Source organism: Mustela erminea, chromosome 5 (assembly GCF_009829155.1).
Source record: "Mustela erminea isolate mMusErm1 chromosome 5, mMusErm1.Pri, whole genome shotgun sequence".
In the NCBI taxonomy this organism is placed as follows: Eukaryota; Metazoa; Chordata; class Mammalia; order Carnivora; family Mustelidae; genus Mustela; species Mustela erminea.
In genome coordinates this window covers 132,266,937-132,285,221 of record NC_045618.1, presented here as the reverse complement: position 1 = coordinate 132,285,221, position 18,285 = coordinate 132,266,937, and the positions used below count along the sequence as shown (strand labels likewise).

At 36.5% G+C, this 18,285-nt stretch overlaps 1 protein-coding gene across 4 annotated transcripts in view; it reads left to right on the top strand.

The window, feature by feature from the left end:
• Positions 1 to 18,285, top strand: part of YLPM1 (YLP motif containing 1) — a 75,526-nt gene that overhangs the window by 42,566 nt on the left and 14,675 nt on the right. For 2 of the 4 annotated variants that reach the window (XM_032344909.1, XM_032344912.1), the window contains 11 exons: positions 129 to 324; positions 812 to 930; positions 1,416 to 1,570; positions 5,055 to 5,117; positions 5,392 to 5,511; positions 5,732 to 5,908; positions 5,988 to 6,071; positions 6,353 to 6,436; positions 9,625 to 9,705; positions 12,888 to 12,939; positions 17,979 to 18,109. In XM_032344909.1, coding sequence (XP_032200800.1) covers positions 129 to 324; positions 812 to 930; positions 1,416 to 1,570; positions 5,055 to 5,117; positions 5,392 to 5,511; positions 5,732 to 5,908; positions 5,988 to 6,071; positions 6,353 to 6,436; positions 9,625 to 9,705; positions 12,888 to 12,939; positions 17,979 to 18,109 — 1,262 coding nt within the window. Of the gene's footprint in view, positions 1 to 128; positions 325 to 811; positions 931 to 1,415; positions 1,571 to 5,054; positions 5,118 to 5,391; positions 5,512 to 5,731; positions 5,909 to 5,987; positions 6,072 to 6,352; positions 6,437 to 9,624; positions 9,706 to 12,887; positions 12,940 to 16,066; positions 17,628 to 17,978; positions 18,110 to 18,285 lie in introns of those variants that run through there. The other 2 variants (XM_032344910.1, XM_032344911.1) reach the window with 2 other exon arrangements.

Genomic DNA, 18,285 nt, shown 5'->3' with positions numbered 1-18,285 from the left:
AGTTAAAAGATTCATAAGTTGAATTTAGAATCATAATTTATACCAGTTCTATAGTTAAATTTGCACCTTTCCGCTTTTATTTCAGAAAAGGGGATGTAGCTCTTACCGTGTACTAATTGTTTTCATAGAGCACACAGGCCAACGTGACCGTTATGATAGAGACAGAGACCGTGAGCCTTATTTTGATCGTCAGAGTAATGTCATGGCAGATCATCGAGATTTCAAAAGGGATCGGGAGACACACAGAGACCGAGACCGAGATCGGGGTGTGATTGACTATGACCGGGATCGATTTGATAGAGAACGCCGACCTCGAGATGATAGGTATGTTATGAAAAATATCTTTTTGCCAGGTGTACAAATTATCATAGACTTAAGTTCAGCAAAAGTCATTGTATCTAAAGGAAATTCAGTAAATGATGTGTTCTTCTTGTACATACGTATCTATAATTTGGAAAGGTATGAGCAGTTCCAGACTATGTACGTAGTCTGTTTAAACTTGGTGAGCTTGAATTCCAGAGAATTGAATGGGAGATGGAGATAGCTAGTAAGGCAAAGAAATAATATTGTTAGTAAAGGTGTAGTCATTACCTAAGTAGTAGGCAAACAGTGTATTTTTGCAATTCATGAGCTCTTTAGATGTGTATATGCAAGGCAGATCTAAATGGAAAAGCAAAATAAAAATGAAAATGTTGACTGTATAGTAGCTATACATGGAGAAAATTGGGCAGATAGTAAATATTGCATTGTAAGACAGAGACCTCCAATTTTTTTTTTTATTTTCTAAAGCACTTCCTGTTGCATCTTACAGGACTCAGTCATATCGAGACAAAAAAGACCATTCCTCATCCAGAAGAGGGGGATTTGATAGGCCATCCTATGACCGGAAGTCTGACCGACCAGCCTACGAAGGTCCATCCATGTTTGGAGGTATGTTTGGAGGATGTTGAGAATGCAAATCAGTGGAGATGTTTCTGTATCCAAATCAGCTATGGATATAAACTTTCAGAGTAAAATGTACTCACAGATTTTTCAGAGATGGCAACATTATTATCAAAAGTAGCAGTGTAGAGGCGCCTGGGTGGCAGAGTGGCTTAAAGCCTCTGCCATCGGCTCAGGTCATGATCTCAGGGTCCTGGGATCGAGTCCCGCATCGGGCTCTCTTTTTGCTAAATTTAATGCAAACAAAGATGATTTCAGTATTTTTCAGACATTCTGTTTGCCTGAAATCGTACCTGAATCTTTTTATTTTCTTGATTTTAATAGATTTATGTTTCTTTAGACTTTCTCTCATTAAGGTTAAAAATGGCCCCCCAAAAATCATGAATAATATTACCTTAGCATGAGTGAAGAGAGTTAAAATTTAAAATAATGACCACATAAATAGTAATTTTGTTCAACTGCTGGAATCCTAGGAGAACGAAGAACTTACCCAGAGGAGCGAATGCCCCTGCCAGCTCCTTCACTAAGCCACCAGCCACCTCCAGCTCCACGGGTTGAGAAGAAACCTGAATCTAAGAACGTGGATGATATTTTGAAACCCCCTGGCCGAGAAAGCCGACCTGAGCGAGTGAGTCCTATGTAGTTGAGTTTTTTGTCAATCAGAGGCTGATAGGAGATCTTTTTAATATCCTGAGTAGAGGAGTGCCTGGGTGGCTCAGTGGGTTAAAACAGCTCGGGTCATCATCCTGGAGGCCTGGGATTGAGCCCCCACATCTGGCTGTCTGCATGGCAGGGAGCCTGCTTCCCCTTCTCTCTCTCTCTCTCTGCCTGCTTCTCTGCCTACTTGTGATCTCTGTCTGTCAAATAAATAAATAAAATCTAAAAAAAAAAAATTAAAAAATATCCTGAGTTAGAATTTCTCGATTTTTCTGTGACAGGGTAATACCAGAGTCAAGGCATCTTACTATCTCCAAGTCATTATATAATCTCAAAGTGCTTACCCTATAGAATTTAGGAAATTAGAGATTAATTGCGTGGCAGAAAAACATGTTGAAAACTTCAGAAAACAGTTCATAAGAGGTCCATTCATTGCTCTGTTATTTTGAAGAGGGGGAAAGTGGATTTGGTTTTATGGCATGTGAAACAAAAAGAGGGAGAATTAGGAGACTTGATTTGCTTGGGCTTGTTTTCCTGGTGACCTCCAAATGTGTATATTTTTTTTTCCAGTTAGTTAACAGTGTTGTATTAGTTTCAGGTGTACAATATAGTGATTCAGCACGTCCATACGTCACCTGGTGCTTATCAGGACAAGGGCACTCCTTAATCCCCACCCCTGTTTAACCCATCTGCTCACCCCTCTCCCCTCTAGTAACCATCAGTTTGTCCTCTTAAGAGTCTGTATCTTGATTTGTTTCTCTCTCTCTCCCTCTTTTTTCCCCTTTGCTCATTTGTTTCTTAAATTCTACATGTGAGTAAAATGATACGGTATTTGTCTTTCTCTGACTGACTTAATTTCACTTAGCATTGTGCTCTTTCCGTCCATGTCATTGCACATGGCAAGATTTCTTCTTTTTATGCCTAGATAATATTCTATTATATTTACACCACATCTTCTTTGTCCAGATGGATATTTGGGCTGCTTCTATATCTTGACTATTGTAAATAATGCTGCTGTAAAGACAGGAGTGCATGTAGGCCTTTGAATTAGTGTTTTTGTATTCTTTGGGTAAATAACCCAGTAGTGCCGTTGCCAGATCAGGGGGTAGTTGTATTTTTAACTTTGGAGGAACCTCCATGCTGTTTTCCACAGCGCTGCACCAGTTTGCGTCCCCACCAACAGTGCACAAGGGCTCCTTTTTCTCCACATCCTCGCCAACACCTGCTATGTCGTATGTTGTTGATTTTAGCCATTCTGACAGGTGTCAAATGTATACATTCTTAAATTTATATTGCAAAATAGTTAGATTCTATTTCAGTAAACTGATACTAGAGATTTCCATCAGATGTTTTGACTACATAAATCATTGTCATAAAATCTATTTCATCTATTTTTAGTATAGCTATCCTAGCTTTCCTGTGGTTGCTTATTTGCATGATTTATCTTTTCCATCCTTTTATTTTCAGGCTATTTGTCTTTGAATCTGAAGTAGGTCTCTATTAGACAGCACAGCATATAGTTGGATCACATTTTTTAATGCGGTCTAACAACTTCTGTCTTTTAATTTGATTGTTTAAGCCACTCACATTTTAATATTGTTAATTGATATAGTTAGTTTAATTCCATTCTGGGGTTTCCAGTTGTATAGAAATACAACTGACTTTTATATATTGATCTTATTTTATATATTGATCCTGCAACATTGCTAAACTCCATTTATTCTAACTAATTTTTAGTGGATTCCCTAGGATTTTCTATATATGAGATCATGTCATCTGCAAATAGCTAGGGTTTTACTTCTTCCTTTCCAATCCAAATGCCTTTTAATTTTTTTCTTTTCTTGCTTACCTCCAGTACAGTATTGAATAGATGTGATAAGAGTAGACATCCTTATTTACTCTTGATCTTAGAGAGAAAGCTTTCAGTATTTCACCATGAAGTGTGATGTGAGCTGTGGGTTTTGAGTAGATGCCATTTATTAGGTTGAAGAGATTCCCTTCCATTCCTAGTGTGTGGAATGTTTTTATCATGAAATGATGTTGGATTTTGTTGAATGCTTTTCCTGCATCAAATGAGATTTTTGTGATTTTTTCCTGCATCAAATGAGATTTTTGTGATTTTTATTTTTTAATGTGTGTGATTTTATTCTTTTCTATGTGATTTTTGGGGAGTTGTTTTTTGTTTGTTTGTTTTCTCTATTGATAATGATGTATTGATTACAGTGATTGGTTTTTGGATGTTAATTTGCATCCCTGGGATAAATCCCATTTAGTCATGGTGTATAATTCTTTTTACATGTTGCTGGACTCCCTTTGCCAGTATTTCATTGGGGATTTTTGCATCCGTATTCATAAGAGATAATCTATAGTTTTCTTGTGATGTTTGGTTTTAGAGTATCTGCTTGATTTGAATTGCTGGCCTTATAAAATGAGTAGAGAGTTGTTCCTTCCTCTTCTATTTTTTGGAAGAGCTTGTAAAGAGTTCTTTAAATATTTGTTGGAATTTAGTGATGAAATTATGTGGACCTTTGAGTTTTTCTTTACAGGTAGTTTTCTTTTTCTTTCTTTCTTTCTTTTTTTTTTATTGTGTTATGTTAGTCACCATACAGTACATCAGCAGGTAGTTTTCAATTACTAATTTAATCTCTTCACTTGTCATTGGCATATTCAGATTGTCTATTTTTTCTTGAGTCATTTTCAGTTGTTTGTGTCTTTCGAGGGATTCGCCCATTTCACCTAAGGTGTCTGATTTGTTTATATACAACCGTTGGTAGTATTCCTTTAAACAATTTTTTATTTCTGTAAAGTTGCCAGTTGTATTTCATCCTTCATTTCTGATTCTATTAATTTGAGTCTTTTCTCTTTTTTCTTAGTCCGTCTAGCTAAAGGTTTGTCAATTTTGTTGATCTTTTCAAGAACCAGCTTTTGGTTCTATTGATTTTTCTTTATTGTTTTTCAGTTGTCTATTTTATTGACTTCTGCTCTAATATTATTTCCTTCTTTCTACTTGCTTCAGGTTTGGTTTGTTTTTCTTTTTCCAATGTCTGAAGGTGAAGGTTAGGTTATCAATCTGAGATCTTTCTTCTTCATATAGGTGTTTATGGCTATAAACTTCCTTTTGAGCACTGCTGTAGCTGCGTCCCATAAGTTTTGGTATTTTTATTTATCTCAAAGTATTTTCTGTTGTTTAAATTCCTTCCTTGACCCATTGGTTATTTGGGAGTGTGGTGTTTAATTTTCACATACTTGTGAATTTTTCAATATTTTCTAATTTCATTCCATTATGGTCAGAGACATACTTTATATTATTTCTGTCCTTTCAAATGTATTAAGGTTTGTTTCATGGTCTATCATATGCTGTATCCTGGAGAACGGTATGTCACTTAACTATAAGACATCATTTAAAAAAAATCTTCTCTGAGTGATTTTTTTTTTGGTTTTTCATTATGTTTCAGATTGTTGTTATAATGAGAGGATTGCCTGGCAGTGGAAAGACACATGTTGCAAAACTTATTCGAGTGAGTATGGGAAAGCCAAAAAATCCGTTGCTTTTGTTCCTTCTTGTATGATATTGATACTGGTATTTCCTATTTGATTCATTCTTATTGGCCCATGTGGGAGATACTGTCCCATAAACATTTTGTTCCACTTAAATAAATATTTTTGCCTTTGCTTGATTTGAAACCACCAGAAGATTGCATGTTATGTAGCTATGAGAAGGAACTTTGGTTTGAGCATTCATTAATTTATTCTTTGGATTCTCTTTAACTCTCTTGACTACATGATTCTTAGGATAAAGAGGTAGAATTTGGAGGACCCGCACCTAGAGTTCTAAGCTTAGATGATTACTTCATCACAGAAGTGGAAAAAGAAGAAAAAGACCCAGATTCTGGAAAGAAAGTGAAAAAGAAGGTATGGCATATTCCTCTCAGACTGTGCTCTGATTCATTAATAATATTGAGAGGAAAACGTGTTCAGAGAGTAATTGTGTCTTTTTTGAACACAAACGTTAGTACTTAGGTGTTAAGGAAAGACTACAAAGTTATCTCTATCCAGAGGCTAACCAGGGAAGAGGTTTAGGATGGTTCTTTGTTTTTGCTAACTCCGTATCTCTTGTGGGATGTCTTATTAGGTCATGGAATATGAATACGAAGCTGAGATGGAGGAAACCTACCGCACCAGCATGTTCAAAACTTTCAAAAAGACTCTGGATGACGGCTTTTTCCCCTTTATCATCCTGGATGCCATCAATGACAGAGTTAGACATTTTGACCAGTTTTGGAGTGCAGCAAAAACCAAGGGTTTTGAGGTAAAACAGCTTTAGAGTACTTTATATTATCATGTAAATGTTACATTTGTTTGCTTAATCACTGTTCATTCTTTCTTAGGTATATTTGGCTGAAATGAGTGCAGATAACCAGACTTGTGGCAAGAGAAATATTCATGGAAGAAAACTTAAAGAAATAAATAAGGTGATTTTTGGAAACAGAAAGTGTTGTATTCTCAGCTTCATTTTGTCTGTATGATCAATGTTGTCTGGAAGTTCTTGTTTATCCTCTTTACTTTCAGAAAATCTTTTCTACCTTCTTTAGCAAATGATTCTTACCTTGTATCTAAGTGAAAAAGGTGTGGCGTTCTTCCAGGAACTGGCCTGTTAGACTTCACAGTATTAGTTAAATTTGTCTTAAATGCGCAGTTGGTCTTTCTTTGAGTAGTTTCCCCAGATGACTTGACTTCCTGAATCTTTCAATAGATGGCTGACCACTGGGAAACTGCACCTCGTCATATGATGCGTCTGGACATTCGTTCTCTGCTGCAAGATGCTGCTATTGAGGAGGTGAGTGTTCTCTGCCATGAAAGCAGCACAGAAGGGACCTTTTTTGGCAGCTTTTTTATCTGGGAAAAATTTTAAACTACAGAAAAGTTGCATGAATCGTGTAAGAACACCTATACAGCTTTCACTGAGATTTCTGATAATATTTTGCCACATTTTTCTTTATATAGATATATATGTTCTTTTTTTTTTTTCATTTAAATTCAATTAATTAACATACAGTGTATTATTAGTTTCAGAGGTAGAGGTCAGTGATTCATCAGTCTTATATAACACTCAGTGCTCATTCCATCAAGTGCTCTCCCTAATGCCCATCACCCAGGTACCCCACTCCCCTCAGCAACCCTCAGCTTGTTTCCTGTGATTAAGAGTCTCTGATTAATCACAGGGAACTCTGATTAAGACTCTCTAATTTCATCTTGTTTTATTTTTCCCTGCTTCCCCTATGCTTCTCTGTTTTGTTTCTTAAATTCCACATATGAGTCATATGATAATTGTCTTTCTCTGATTGACTTATTTCACTAAGCATAATACCCTCTCACTCCATCCATGTTGTTGCAAATGGCAAGATTTCATTCCTTTTGACTGAGTAATGTTCCGTTGTTTATATTATACCACATCTTCTTTATCCATTCATCTGTCAGTGGACATCTGGGCTCTTTCCATAGTTTGGCTCTTTCAGGACATTGCTGCTATAAATATTGGGGTGCAGGTGCCCCTTTGGATCACTACATTTGTGTCTTTGGGGTAAATACCTAATAGGGCAGTGGCTGGATCACAGGGTAATTCTATTTTCAACTTTTTGAGGAACTCCATATTGTTTTCCAGAGTGGCTGCACCAGTTTGGGGAAGTTTGCATTCCCACCAACAGTTTAAGAGGGTTTTCTCCACATCGTTGCCAACATCTGTGTTTCCTGACTTGTTAATTTTAGCCATTCTGACTGGTGTGAGGTCCTATCTCATTGTGGTTTTGATTTGTATTGCCCTGATGCCGAGTGATGTGGAGCATTTTTTCAGGTGCCTGTTGGCCATCTGGATGTCATCTTTGCAGAAATGTCTGTTCATGTCTTCTGCCCATTTCTTGACTGGATTATTTGTTCTTTGGGTGTTGAGTTTGGTAAATTATAGATCTTGGATACTAGTCCTTTATCTGATAAGACATTTGCAAATATCTTCTCCCATTCTGTCGGTTGTCTTTTGGTTCTGTTGACTGTTTCCTTTTGCTGTGCAAAAGCTTTTTATCTCAATGAAATCCCAATACTTCATTTTTGGCTTTGTTTCTCTTGCCTTTGGAGGCATGTCTAGCAAGAAGTTGCTCTGGCTGAGGTCAGAGAAGTTGCTGCCTGTGTTCTCTAGGATTTTGATGGCTATGACATACATATATATGTCTTCTTATTCCTACTGTTGTTATCACTGTGATTGTAGAACTGTTTGAGAGTTAAGTTGTAAACCTCATAACCCTTAGCCCCTCACCCCTAATACAGTATTTCAGTATGTATCTCCCAAGAAGAAGGGCATTCTCCTACAAAACTAGAAGTCCCAATTATCAAATTCAGGAAATTTAACATTGATAAAGTATTACATTAAGTAGTACAAATTTCCTGAATTAAATTTCCTGAATTATCTCATGTAATGTACATATTTACATTTCATTAAACGTTCCCATAATGTGTTTTATAGCAATTTTTAAAAATCCAGGAGACCATCCTTTAATATTAAAAAAATACTTTCTCAGCCATGTCATTGTCTGGAAAGACAAGGAATTTTTGAAGAGCATAGGCCAGTTGTTTTGTAGACTACCCCTCAATTTGGGTTTGTCTGGTTGTTTTCACATGATCCGTTTTAAGTTAAACATTACCAGGAATGCTATGGTGGAATTTACTTTGGTGGAAGTAAATCTTTATCATGAAAAGGAGAGATTTTTCTCTTAATCAGTTGTGTACTTCTGTTTGGTTTGAGCTCATGTGAATGAGAGTTTTCTATACTTAATGTTGTCATTGTGTTTTTATGTGTTTTTACCTCCCAGTGCCATTCGTCTACCAATTTCCTCTGGTTTCTGCCCCAGCCATTCCAGTACATTCTCAGCAAAGATTTACATGAAAATAGATAATTCTCACTTCTGTTGCCTAATCCTGCAGCCACATATGACTTAGTTGACCATGTCCACCTTCTTGATAACATTTTTCTTTTGGCTCCTGCGAGTCTACTTTCTCCTGGTTTTCCTCATGCGTCTCTGGCCATTCCTTTCAGTCTCCTTTGATGGCTTTTCTTCCTACTCAGTCCTAAATGTTGGAGTTCTTTAGGGCTCTATCTTAGGATCTTATCATTCTGTACATTTGATATAGATAGCTTGGATTGCCACATATGTGCCCTTAATATTAAATTGTGAGGAACCAAATTAATTTTATCAGTATCTTAACACTGGTTATATCTTAGTAGAGGGATTATGGGTGATTTTTATAATTCTACCATTATTTTCCAAATTCCTTACCAAAAACACGTTACTTTAGTACATCTCAAGTTCAGCCTGTCCACTATGTAATTCATCCAAACCTGTTCTTCTTGTGGTATTCTTTTTCTTAGTGATTAGACCCACCAATCACTTGGTAGCTGAAACCTTGACTCAACTCTTGTCTTTTGCTCTTTATTCTGTGTTATACAAACTTTCAGCCTTATCCCTCCAGCATGTAGTCAGTCTACAAGTTTTGTCAGTTTTACCTTATAAATACTTCTCTAATCCATCTGCTCTCTATTTGCATCACTACCATTCTGGGCCAAGCTACTATCATCTTATTTTTCACAATACCCTTTCTTACATTTTGAAATTTGAATCATACACATGTTTTACTGGATTGGAGAAATACTTGCTAGAGGTTTTGAAGAGAAATCTTGGTAATCACAGGCATTCAAAACAGGTAATCATCAACTTAGCATATATTATTATATTCAACTTAATAGGAAATTATAAAGATGGATATCCTGGGAAAATGAAAGGCAGGACTGTCATTCTCTCTTTTTATAAGTTCTGTTTCAAACTGTAGGGTTTTAAAATTAGGATGTAACAGTGATTCTGTGCTGCCCTGCTTTGGGCACCTTTGCTGTTTCAGATCTCACTGAGGGACTCAACATTTTCCTAAATGTTAACTCATCTTTTTTTTTTTTTTTTTTTAATTATTATTGGGGTGGTGTAGGTAGAGATGGAGGATTTTGATGCAAATATCGAAGAACAGAAGGAAGAAAAGAAAGATGCAGAGGAAGAGGAAAGCGAACTGGTAGGAGACAGACCAACCACTTTGAACAAAGTGTCTCTATTAAAATTTTTAAGGGTTTAATCTCAGATCTATGGTCAGATTCCTACTGTTGATTTATACCTTAATGGTAGAAATTTCTATAATCATCTTCAAGGAGACTTCTGGTACTTTTTCTTTTTCCCCTGATCAGAAGAACCCTCTACTGTATTGTTACATGAAAATTTTAAGAATGCTAAGAAACTTACCCTGTACTCACTCATCTACTTGTGGGTGGCTTTAGGGAAGTCTACTTTTTAAAAAAATCAATTACATATGAAAGGGCATTCTTACATTCCAGCAGATATGTGGTACAGCCTATCCAACGTATGCATAATTGTCTCTTCTTTGCTACGAGATTTCAAAATTGAGCTTCTGTCAACTGAGGCAGAAGAACTTCTAGAATGAGAAGGCAGAGGGTTGCCACTGACTGCTGAATTTGTTCTTCTGCATTTTATCCTTTTCAGTGATGGGGAAAATGATTTGAGTGTGTAGGCAATGCATTTTATTGAGGCTTATTAGAGGCTTCCGTAGTGTGAGTTCAAAGTTCCCGTGTACCTACTGTAAATGCTTTTGATCACACCTCTGTAGAGATGTTTGCCTTACCCTGTCATTGAAAAATATGCGACCTGTAGAATTATGTTACTTTTCAGTGTTTGCTAATGAGGCACAGAGATTAGCAATGTCTTGAAACAGTGTTGGCTTTTTTAATTCAAAATATTATTTGGTTTATTTATTACATCAGCCCTTGCTAAAGCTGCTTCTCATACTCTTCTGGAAATGTACAAAGTGAGAACCCTGATTCTTACCCCTAGAGAATATAGACTCTCTAAGGAGTGGTCCCATCAATCCCATATGTGATACAGAGGACTTTGAAAAGAAAATGTGTGTGCATAGAGATGGTGTCAACCTCTACATTCCTAGATTTCATATGCGGATTAAAAAATAAGCTTTAAAGTTAATTGCATTTGAGTCTCAGTATGTTTTTTCTTTAAACAAAATATTTTTCTTAATTAGGTTGGTTTTTTGACATATATGATCTAAAACTTAGGCAGGAAGTTCATTTATTAAAGGCCCACGCTGTTGTGGAATATGGCTAATGACCTGTGGCTACTTGCAGCGTGTGTCCTAGAAGGTGATCATGTGATAAATCTATAATGCTAGCTTTCTGAAGCTCCGTCTTCCTTTTGTGGAGATTTCAGTTCAGGATATGGTTCGTAACATCTGACTTGTCTAAGTGTAGGTCAAAGCTCAAAACTTTTAATTGAATGTACTATTTATTTTGAAAAGTGAAACACGCTGTAATACTCTATTATTACATCAAAAAACATGGCAAGGAAGTCTTAGAACTCTACCCTGCTGGACTATCTCTTTTATTTCCAAGTGGCCTAACATTTCAACCAGTGAGACGATGATACAATTTTAAGGAAGAACAGGGCGGTTCCAGCAGGAGGAAATTAATATGCTCATTTTGCATATCTTTATATTCTAAAACTTCTCTTAACCCATTCAAAAATGCCAAATCCAGATCTTCTGCTATTGGGTTCTATTCCAAAAGTAAAAGATTCTTGGAGAATTTTAACCAAAGGGTTAAGAGCAAGTCTCGTGTCATTTGGACCATTTTAGTGGAATTCTCAATAAACTTTGCATTTTCTGCTTTGTACTAATCACTGCAACTGGGCAAAATCCAACCTTTTCTTGGTTAAGAGAATCCTTTTGGGGGATCACTGGTATATTTTTCCTTCTTTAGTACTTCAGTGAACCTAGTAGATATGATTCACAATCTATAAATATGTTATTCTAGTGATGCTTAAGGTTTTCAGGTGATTGCTGAGATATGACTTGTACAGATCGCATCAGTACTTTTAGCGCCAATCACATCAGCATAGCTTTGTCTTGGTTTGTTCTAGAAATGCATTTGGGGAAGATGGTATGATTTATAATCTGAAGTACTACCTAATAAGTGAAACTGAATTATTAGTCGGGCTTAAAGACTAAAGTACTTAAAGAAGTACCATACCTGTAGGTGTCCTGGAAGAACTATAATGCTCTAGTACTCAGACACAGCAGCTGTTGTCATGAAGTGTCAGCATCCTTTCCAGCCTACCTTTGTGTCAGTCTGCTCCATGAACTTGAATATTCCCAAGAGTAGAGATACTAATTCTTAAAAGAAGATGCTGACACCTGTGATGATTCTGTTCTATTTAATAAGCCCTAATACTAAAGTTCTGTATGTTAGGATCTAATAGAGAACAGAGTCCAAGTAAAGGAAAAGAGGAATCACAACCGTACACTTGCTAGGTGAATAAGCAGAAAGGATTACTATATAGTAAATTAGGTATATTGGGAAATTTGAAAATCTTACAGGACATTGTTTGAAATAAACCACCCAGGGTTTTTTTTGTTTGTTTGTTTGTTGGGTTTTTTTTACTAAATAAAATATAAATACCTGTGGGGATTTCTGGTTTTCTGTATATTAGGAAAATGTCATTTTAAAAGACATTGAAAATAATAATCTAGGTTCCAACCATGAAAAAGAAATGCTCTCACGTTGATTCAGTAAAAACCAGCCTTTGTAAAATCTAACCGGTAAATGGGTTGAGTCATTTTTAAATGAAGTTGGAACTTTGTAGTTGTGTTCAGTGATACCATGTTTTCTTCTTTCAAGTACTGAAACTTTTACACTGTGATATAAAGTAGCTGTCTCGAAGAACACTCTTTGTACCATCACTTGAGAACCACAGTTGTATTTAGAAAATAAGCTAGCTAGTTATTATAAATGCTCTGCTACTCTGAGTGGTATTAATACTAGCGCAGTAACGACCGTACGTTCTCACCATATTTGCTGTCCAGCTGTTGTTCGGACTACAACTGTGTGTCCCGAACTGTAGCTGCCTCAAAGCGCCTTCATGATACTATTTTGAAGTGACTACTCTGAAATCTGGGCAGTGAAGTTGGGTGAATTGAGTAATTCAGTTTCTTCAGAGATAATGAGACTGTGTGTTCCCTAAGGATATATATATATATATATATACATACATATATATATAAAACTAGTGAGTGGAAACTGAATCCGTTCCCAGTTTTAATGCTTTTCCAGTTCAACAGTGATATGCATGTATGTGTCTCTTTCTAACCCTTCGAGCTTCTCTCTGTGTGCGATTTAGGGTTACATTCCGAAAAGCAAATGGGAGATGGACACATCTGAGGCCAAGCTAGGTGGGTATCTCCTTTTTCCTGTTTTTATATGTGATACCTGATGGTAATGGTCATAGATCTTTCTGCTGTAAGAAGAACAAACTTCCCCAAATTTCTGCTTTAAACCAAGATTTTTGGCCTACCTTACATCCTCAGTTTTGCTAGCTTTCAGTTTAATTAGTTTCATCTTGTGACAGTGAAAAAAGAAGTGTATTTAGAAGAATCGCCTTCACTGTCACTTCAAGATTTTAGAGTAAGGGGAAGTATGAATTTAGCAATAAAATACTGTCACTTCTAAAATCCGTTCTGTTATATTAATCAGAAATGTTAGCGCTGATGAGATTTCTGCTTTTTTAAAAGAGTATTTAACTGCAGTCCAAAGCTGAACCTGATGATGAATACTTTGGGAAATAATAGTAGTAATAATAATAAATATTGAAGTTTAAACATTCCTTAAAAGGCAGTTATTTTCCTTGTATAATAAATAGAGTTTCTGGGTGGGGGGAGGTAGATATGTAATTCAGGTTTTTGAGGAACCTACTTTATAAGATTCTTACCTTCAACTTGTTTTTAGTGGCAGATTACAAGGTAAACTGGTTAAAATTACTGTCTAAATCAAAAGTTGGAGTTGCTTAATGTGAGGTTGTCTGTCAAATAGAAAATCAAGCATATCCAGTGGATTTTCTTCCAATATTTCATGGTAATAACTGCAAAACATTTTTTCTTTTCTTTTTTTTCCACTTCACTTAAAGAGAATCATTTATCACGTTGATTAAGATGTATTAATAAATAATCTTAAAAAATGAGATAAGGGCTTTCTGGAAGATTGACCTTTCTAATGTATGAAGTGTAACTGTCAGTCTCTGCGTTTCTCTTCTAGTATCATGGTGTTACTCCAAAACTGAAGTAACCATCTAAATATCTTAAGTTCATAGAACAAATCTGAGTCATTTAGCTGCTTCACTGTTTGGGATACATTGTGTTTCTGATGTAAGAGGAGTGCATTTTACACAAGTTGCATAAGTTTCTGCCTTTTATTTTGCCCAACTGATCATGTTAGCAATTGATGTTCACTAGGTCCTATGTAAAAGGTAGTTCCGTAAACTTTAGTATTACTCTGTTATTGGGATAGGCGCTTTGATATAAAGTCCAGGATTTTTTTTTTTTAATGTGTGACAGGTGAAAATTATGTGTGCGTACTGACATATTCTTAAACTAGTCTTCCCTCTTTGGGAAATCTTTGTCAGTGATGTCTTCCTCTAAACTTTTAAAGCATTTATAAATATTTAAGTGCAATTAAATATGTAGGAAAATAATAATCACAAACTACTTTCTAAATAATAATGCTTTAGATTTGCTTATTTTGATATTAAATTAAGTCTGTTTGAAGTTCTGCACTGTACTTTGAGAATAACCTATAAGACTGCAAGATCATTTCCTTCTTCTGGTTCTCTAAATAGCAATTACCTTTTGGGGCAAAAAGATCATAAATAAAGAGACAAGAGGATTGTAAAAGTGATCAATATTTTAACTAAGCATATAATATTCAGAGGCATTGTGTAATATATGATCTATAATAATGCTTTTTTAAACTTGAGCCAGTCCATTTTCTATTCTTCTTTCTAATTTCTAAAGAGAAAGGTTATTGGAATTTAGCTGTGATGAATATTCAAGAAAATATGATATTAAACTTGGTATTGATTTTGGAAAAAATCCTGGCCTGTCTACCATTTGCTTCTCAGAAAATACATTTTATACAAATTCAGTTCATCTTAAAGAAAGACTGTTAGGCAGTTAATTCCAGAAATAGATTTGTTAAATAGACATTTCAGTTAAAGGCACTGCAGGTCCAATAAGAATTCAGAACATAAATCCACCATGTTTGCTGCTGCTGCTGTTTTAGTAAGAGTGACAGTGATGTTTTATGTAATGACTCACATCTTGTACCACTCTGTTACCTTAAGAGCCAATCTCCCCGTGGAGGAAGGCAGATTGAGTGTGAGCATTCTTGAAAGTGCTGGCTTCTTTGAGATTGGTCCATGTAGCCAAATGAAACAAAGATTCTTCCCTAAAACATGAGGCTTTTCATCTGGGAATTAACCTATTTATGGTGCCTTCTTTAGCATAACAAACTCAATAGACTGATTACCAGGTCCAATTAATTTTTGTGAGTACTCTACCAACATTCTTGAATTACTTCGGGTAACATGATCATGCGAGATGGAAACATACTAAGCTTCATCGGTGTCACACACTGAGCCAGAAGAGCTGCATCTGTATCGGGGGAGTTTTGATTCACAAATGAGTCTGCCAATGAGAAAGGACTCGTTCACCTTTCGTGCAGCTGGTTCATTCTCATTACGGATTCTTGATCTTTATTCATTAGGTACAGCATGCAGTTCAGCTGATGTTTAAGTGTTAAATCAGGAGTGGCGTAATTTTAGAAAGATTCAGAACCGGCCTGAAATGCATCTGGCACGGGTGTGGTGGAGTCGTAACGACTGCCTGTGGCCCGCTCCAGTTGCCCCTGACTGGCTCCTTCTCAGCTGGGGCACAGGCACCCTCATACAAGGGTGGGTATTACGTGCCACCTCAGATGCTCGGATTCGGCACTGAAGCTACTTATATTCCGACGATACAGCTTTGGTTTCTCCAACTGTGAGAAACCAAGAGAAGGTCTGAGAGTGTTATCCTATTATAGGTTTCTCCATACCAAGTACTTTTGCTTTCCTCATCTGTCATTTGTCGCTGCTTATCGGTTATTGTGTATTAGCCTTCTACGTGTCAGGCAGATTCATCTGTTCACAGTTGGAATGCACTTATTCATACAGGCACATAACCCTCGTATGTTTACCATGAATGAATTTTCAGAAACACCATTTATATTTAGAAAATGCATAGATGTATTTACAAAAATTTTCTGTCGTGCTATATAATATATACTGTTCTGAAGATGTGGGAAAATTCTGTGACCTGCCAAGTTGGATGTTTAGACCTTCATCTTCATCTTAAAACTTCATCTTTTGAAATTCAGACCTCTGAAAGTCATTAGTATGGGTGTATGGGACACCAGCCGTCTTCTGTAATTAACACCCCAGATTCCTCTTCCCTCACCTTATGCCATACATCTGTGTGTTTGGGTTTCCAGGATGCCATGTGGAAGAGGTATGAACCTTTCTTCATCCCCAAGAAGGAAGCTTTAAACATGCTGTGCACAATGAAATTTCCAATTAAACATTACAAACAAAGGTGTTCAGACTAGAAGTACATGCTCTTCTGATCTTCCATGTTGCAAATATGGGACTCCTGGTCTGTAACTCCTGTCACTTACCCGGTGTCTGAGGAAACGTTCTTGCAGTTTTCACCCTTGCCCTTCTGCATTGCTGCCTTGGCCATGCTCTATTCTTGGAATTCAGATATGAATTTTTTTTTTCTTTTAAAGTATGTTAATGTCAAAGTTAATCTTAAGTTTGGAAATCGTCTGAGGTTTATTTATTAAGTGTGTTAGAGCTTCCTACTCTTCTAGTAATACTGTATACTGTTGAACTAGAACAGTTTTATTGTTTGTGGGACTTCATTGGTTTTCTAATACCATAATCTGTGTCCCTGAGCAGTCAAGGGATCACTTTAAGAATTTGTATTCTACGGCCTGTCATACCCGTGAAGATAGAGCCATTTGGTACAGCATGTGATTTACAGAAGAGATCAGGAAACCGTTTCTGTTGAACTCATTCATGTTAAAGTTTTTCCAAAGTGATATGATAAAAAATTTATTGAGTTTTGTAAAGTGTTATAGTTTGCTTGCAGATTTTTCAGAATACTGCTTTTATGGGGGAGGGTTTTAGGAAATAAAAGCTTTGCCAAGTATGCGAAATCTTACTGGTTTTTTAAGCCTGTATGGTGTGGTACAGTTAGTTGTGTGTGAATCTTTTACATTTGAAGCACAATCTCACCCTCTTTTCCTGCCACTGCTTCCATTGTATTTTCCTTTTCATATCAAGTTCTCTCCAACTTGGTGCCTAACAAATTTTTTTATCATATATACACTCTGCACCCTTTATGGAGTTTAATGAAGGATGGTTACTGTGTATTTCTGACGTTTTTCGGTTTTCTTTTATTGACTTTCTTAATAATAGTATGTGTATGTAATCACAGATTATTCAAGAGTTTAGTACTTCAATGTAGCTGAAAATATAAATAACTCGTAATACTTCACATAGGGAATTCAAAATCAGTGTTAACAACCAATTAAAAATGACTACACATTTTCATTGCGTGTACTTGAACACACCTAAACTCATGTCTCAGAATTTCTGAATCCTCTATCTCTCTTCTTTTAATTGGTTACAGTTTGGGGCCCTTGGGAAACCTAGCCCTCTCAGATTGAGGATTCAGAAAGAAAATTTAGATCTGGTCACTTTGGCGGACTAACTCTTAGCCTCAGAATGGTCAGTAGCACTTCACAGCATAACCAAAGAATGTGGTGATTCGTACAATCAGCTTACTCAGAAACAATAACTCATGGGGAATCCTTGATCACTGGTCAAAATCCCAAGGAACTATTAATCGAAAACCTTTTTAAACATTAGCTTGGCTCATTAAGTTGTTGGTACTACCTACTTTTCATAAGACACGGTATCACACATGATTACAGATCAAATGGGTGGTGTTAATATTGCGTTAAAGGAAAAAAAAAAAGAGTAGAAGAAATAGCTTTTAGAAAAACCCGTCTCCGCATTTTCCTTCAGAACACAAGAGCTGAAGTGTGATTTGGTGGGGTGGGAGGCCAGGAGACAAGTGACTTTTCTTGCCCTGCCCGTGTTTGTTACTTAAACCAACTTTGTAATGTAATGCCTGCCAGTGAGAACACCAGATAAACAATGGAATTTGCCCAGAACTGTTACCTCGGCCAAGAAGATAGTTTGGATCTGCAAGCGATGCTGCTCTCAAAAATGTGGCCCTGCCCTCTGACAGTGTTCCAGACTTCTTTTCCTTTGTTTATGTGTTGTGTGCAAACTCACACTCCTCCTTAATGCTGCGGCTCTGTGTTTGTCCCTCAGACAAGTTGGATGGCTTGAGAACTGGTACTAAAAGGAAACGTGACTGGGAGGCAATTGCCAGCAGAATGGAGGATTATCTTCAGCTCCCTGATGATTATGACACTCGTGCTTCTGAACCTGGGAAGAAGAGGGTAAGAGACTTTGTCAATAATTGCCATTAGGTGAAGGGCCCCTTTAGGCAGCTGGTTCTAGAAGGTTATAGGCAGATAAGAATATGAATACTGTTTTTTAGAGTGATTTAATTGATACTATATCATATTACAGATCAAAAGAAGGAGTCAGACCTTACAAATTATCAGGTTAAAAT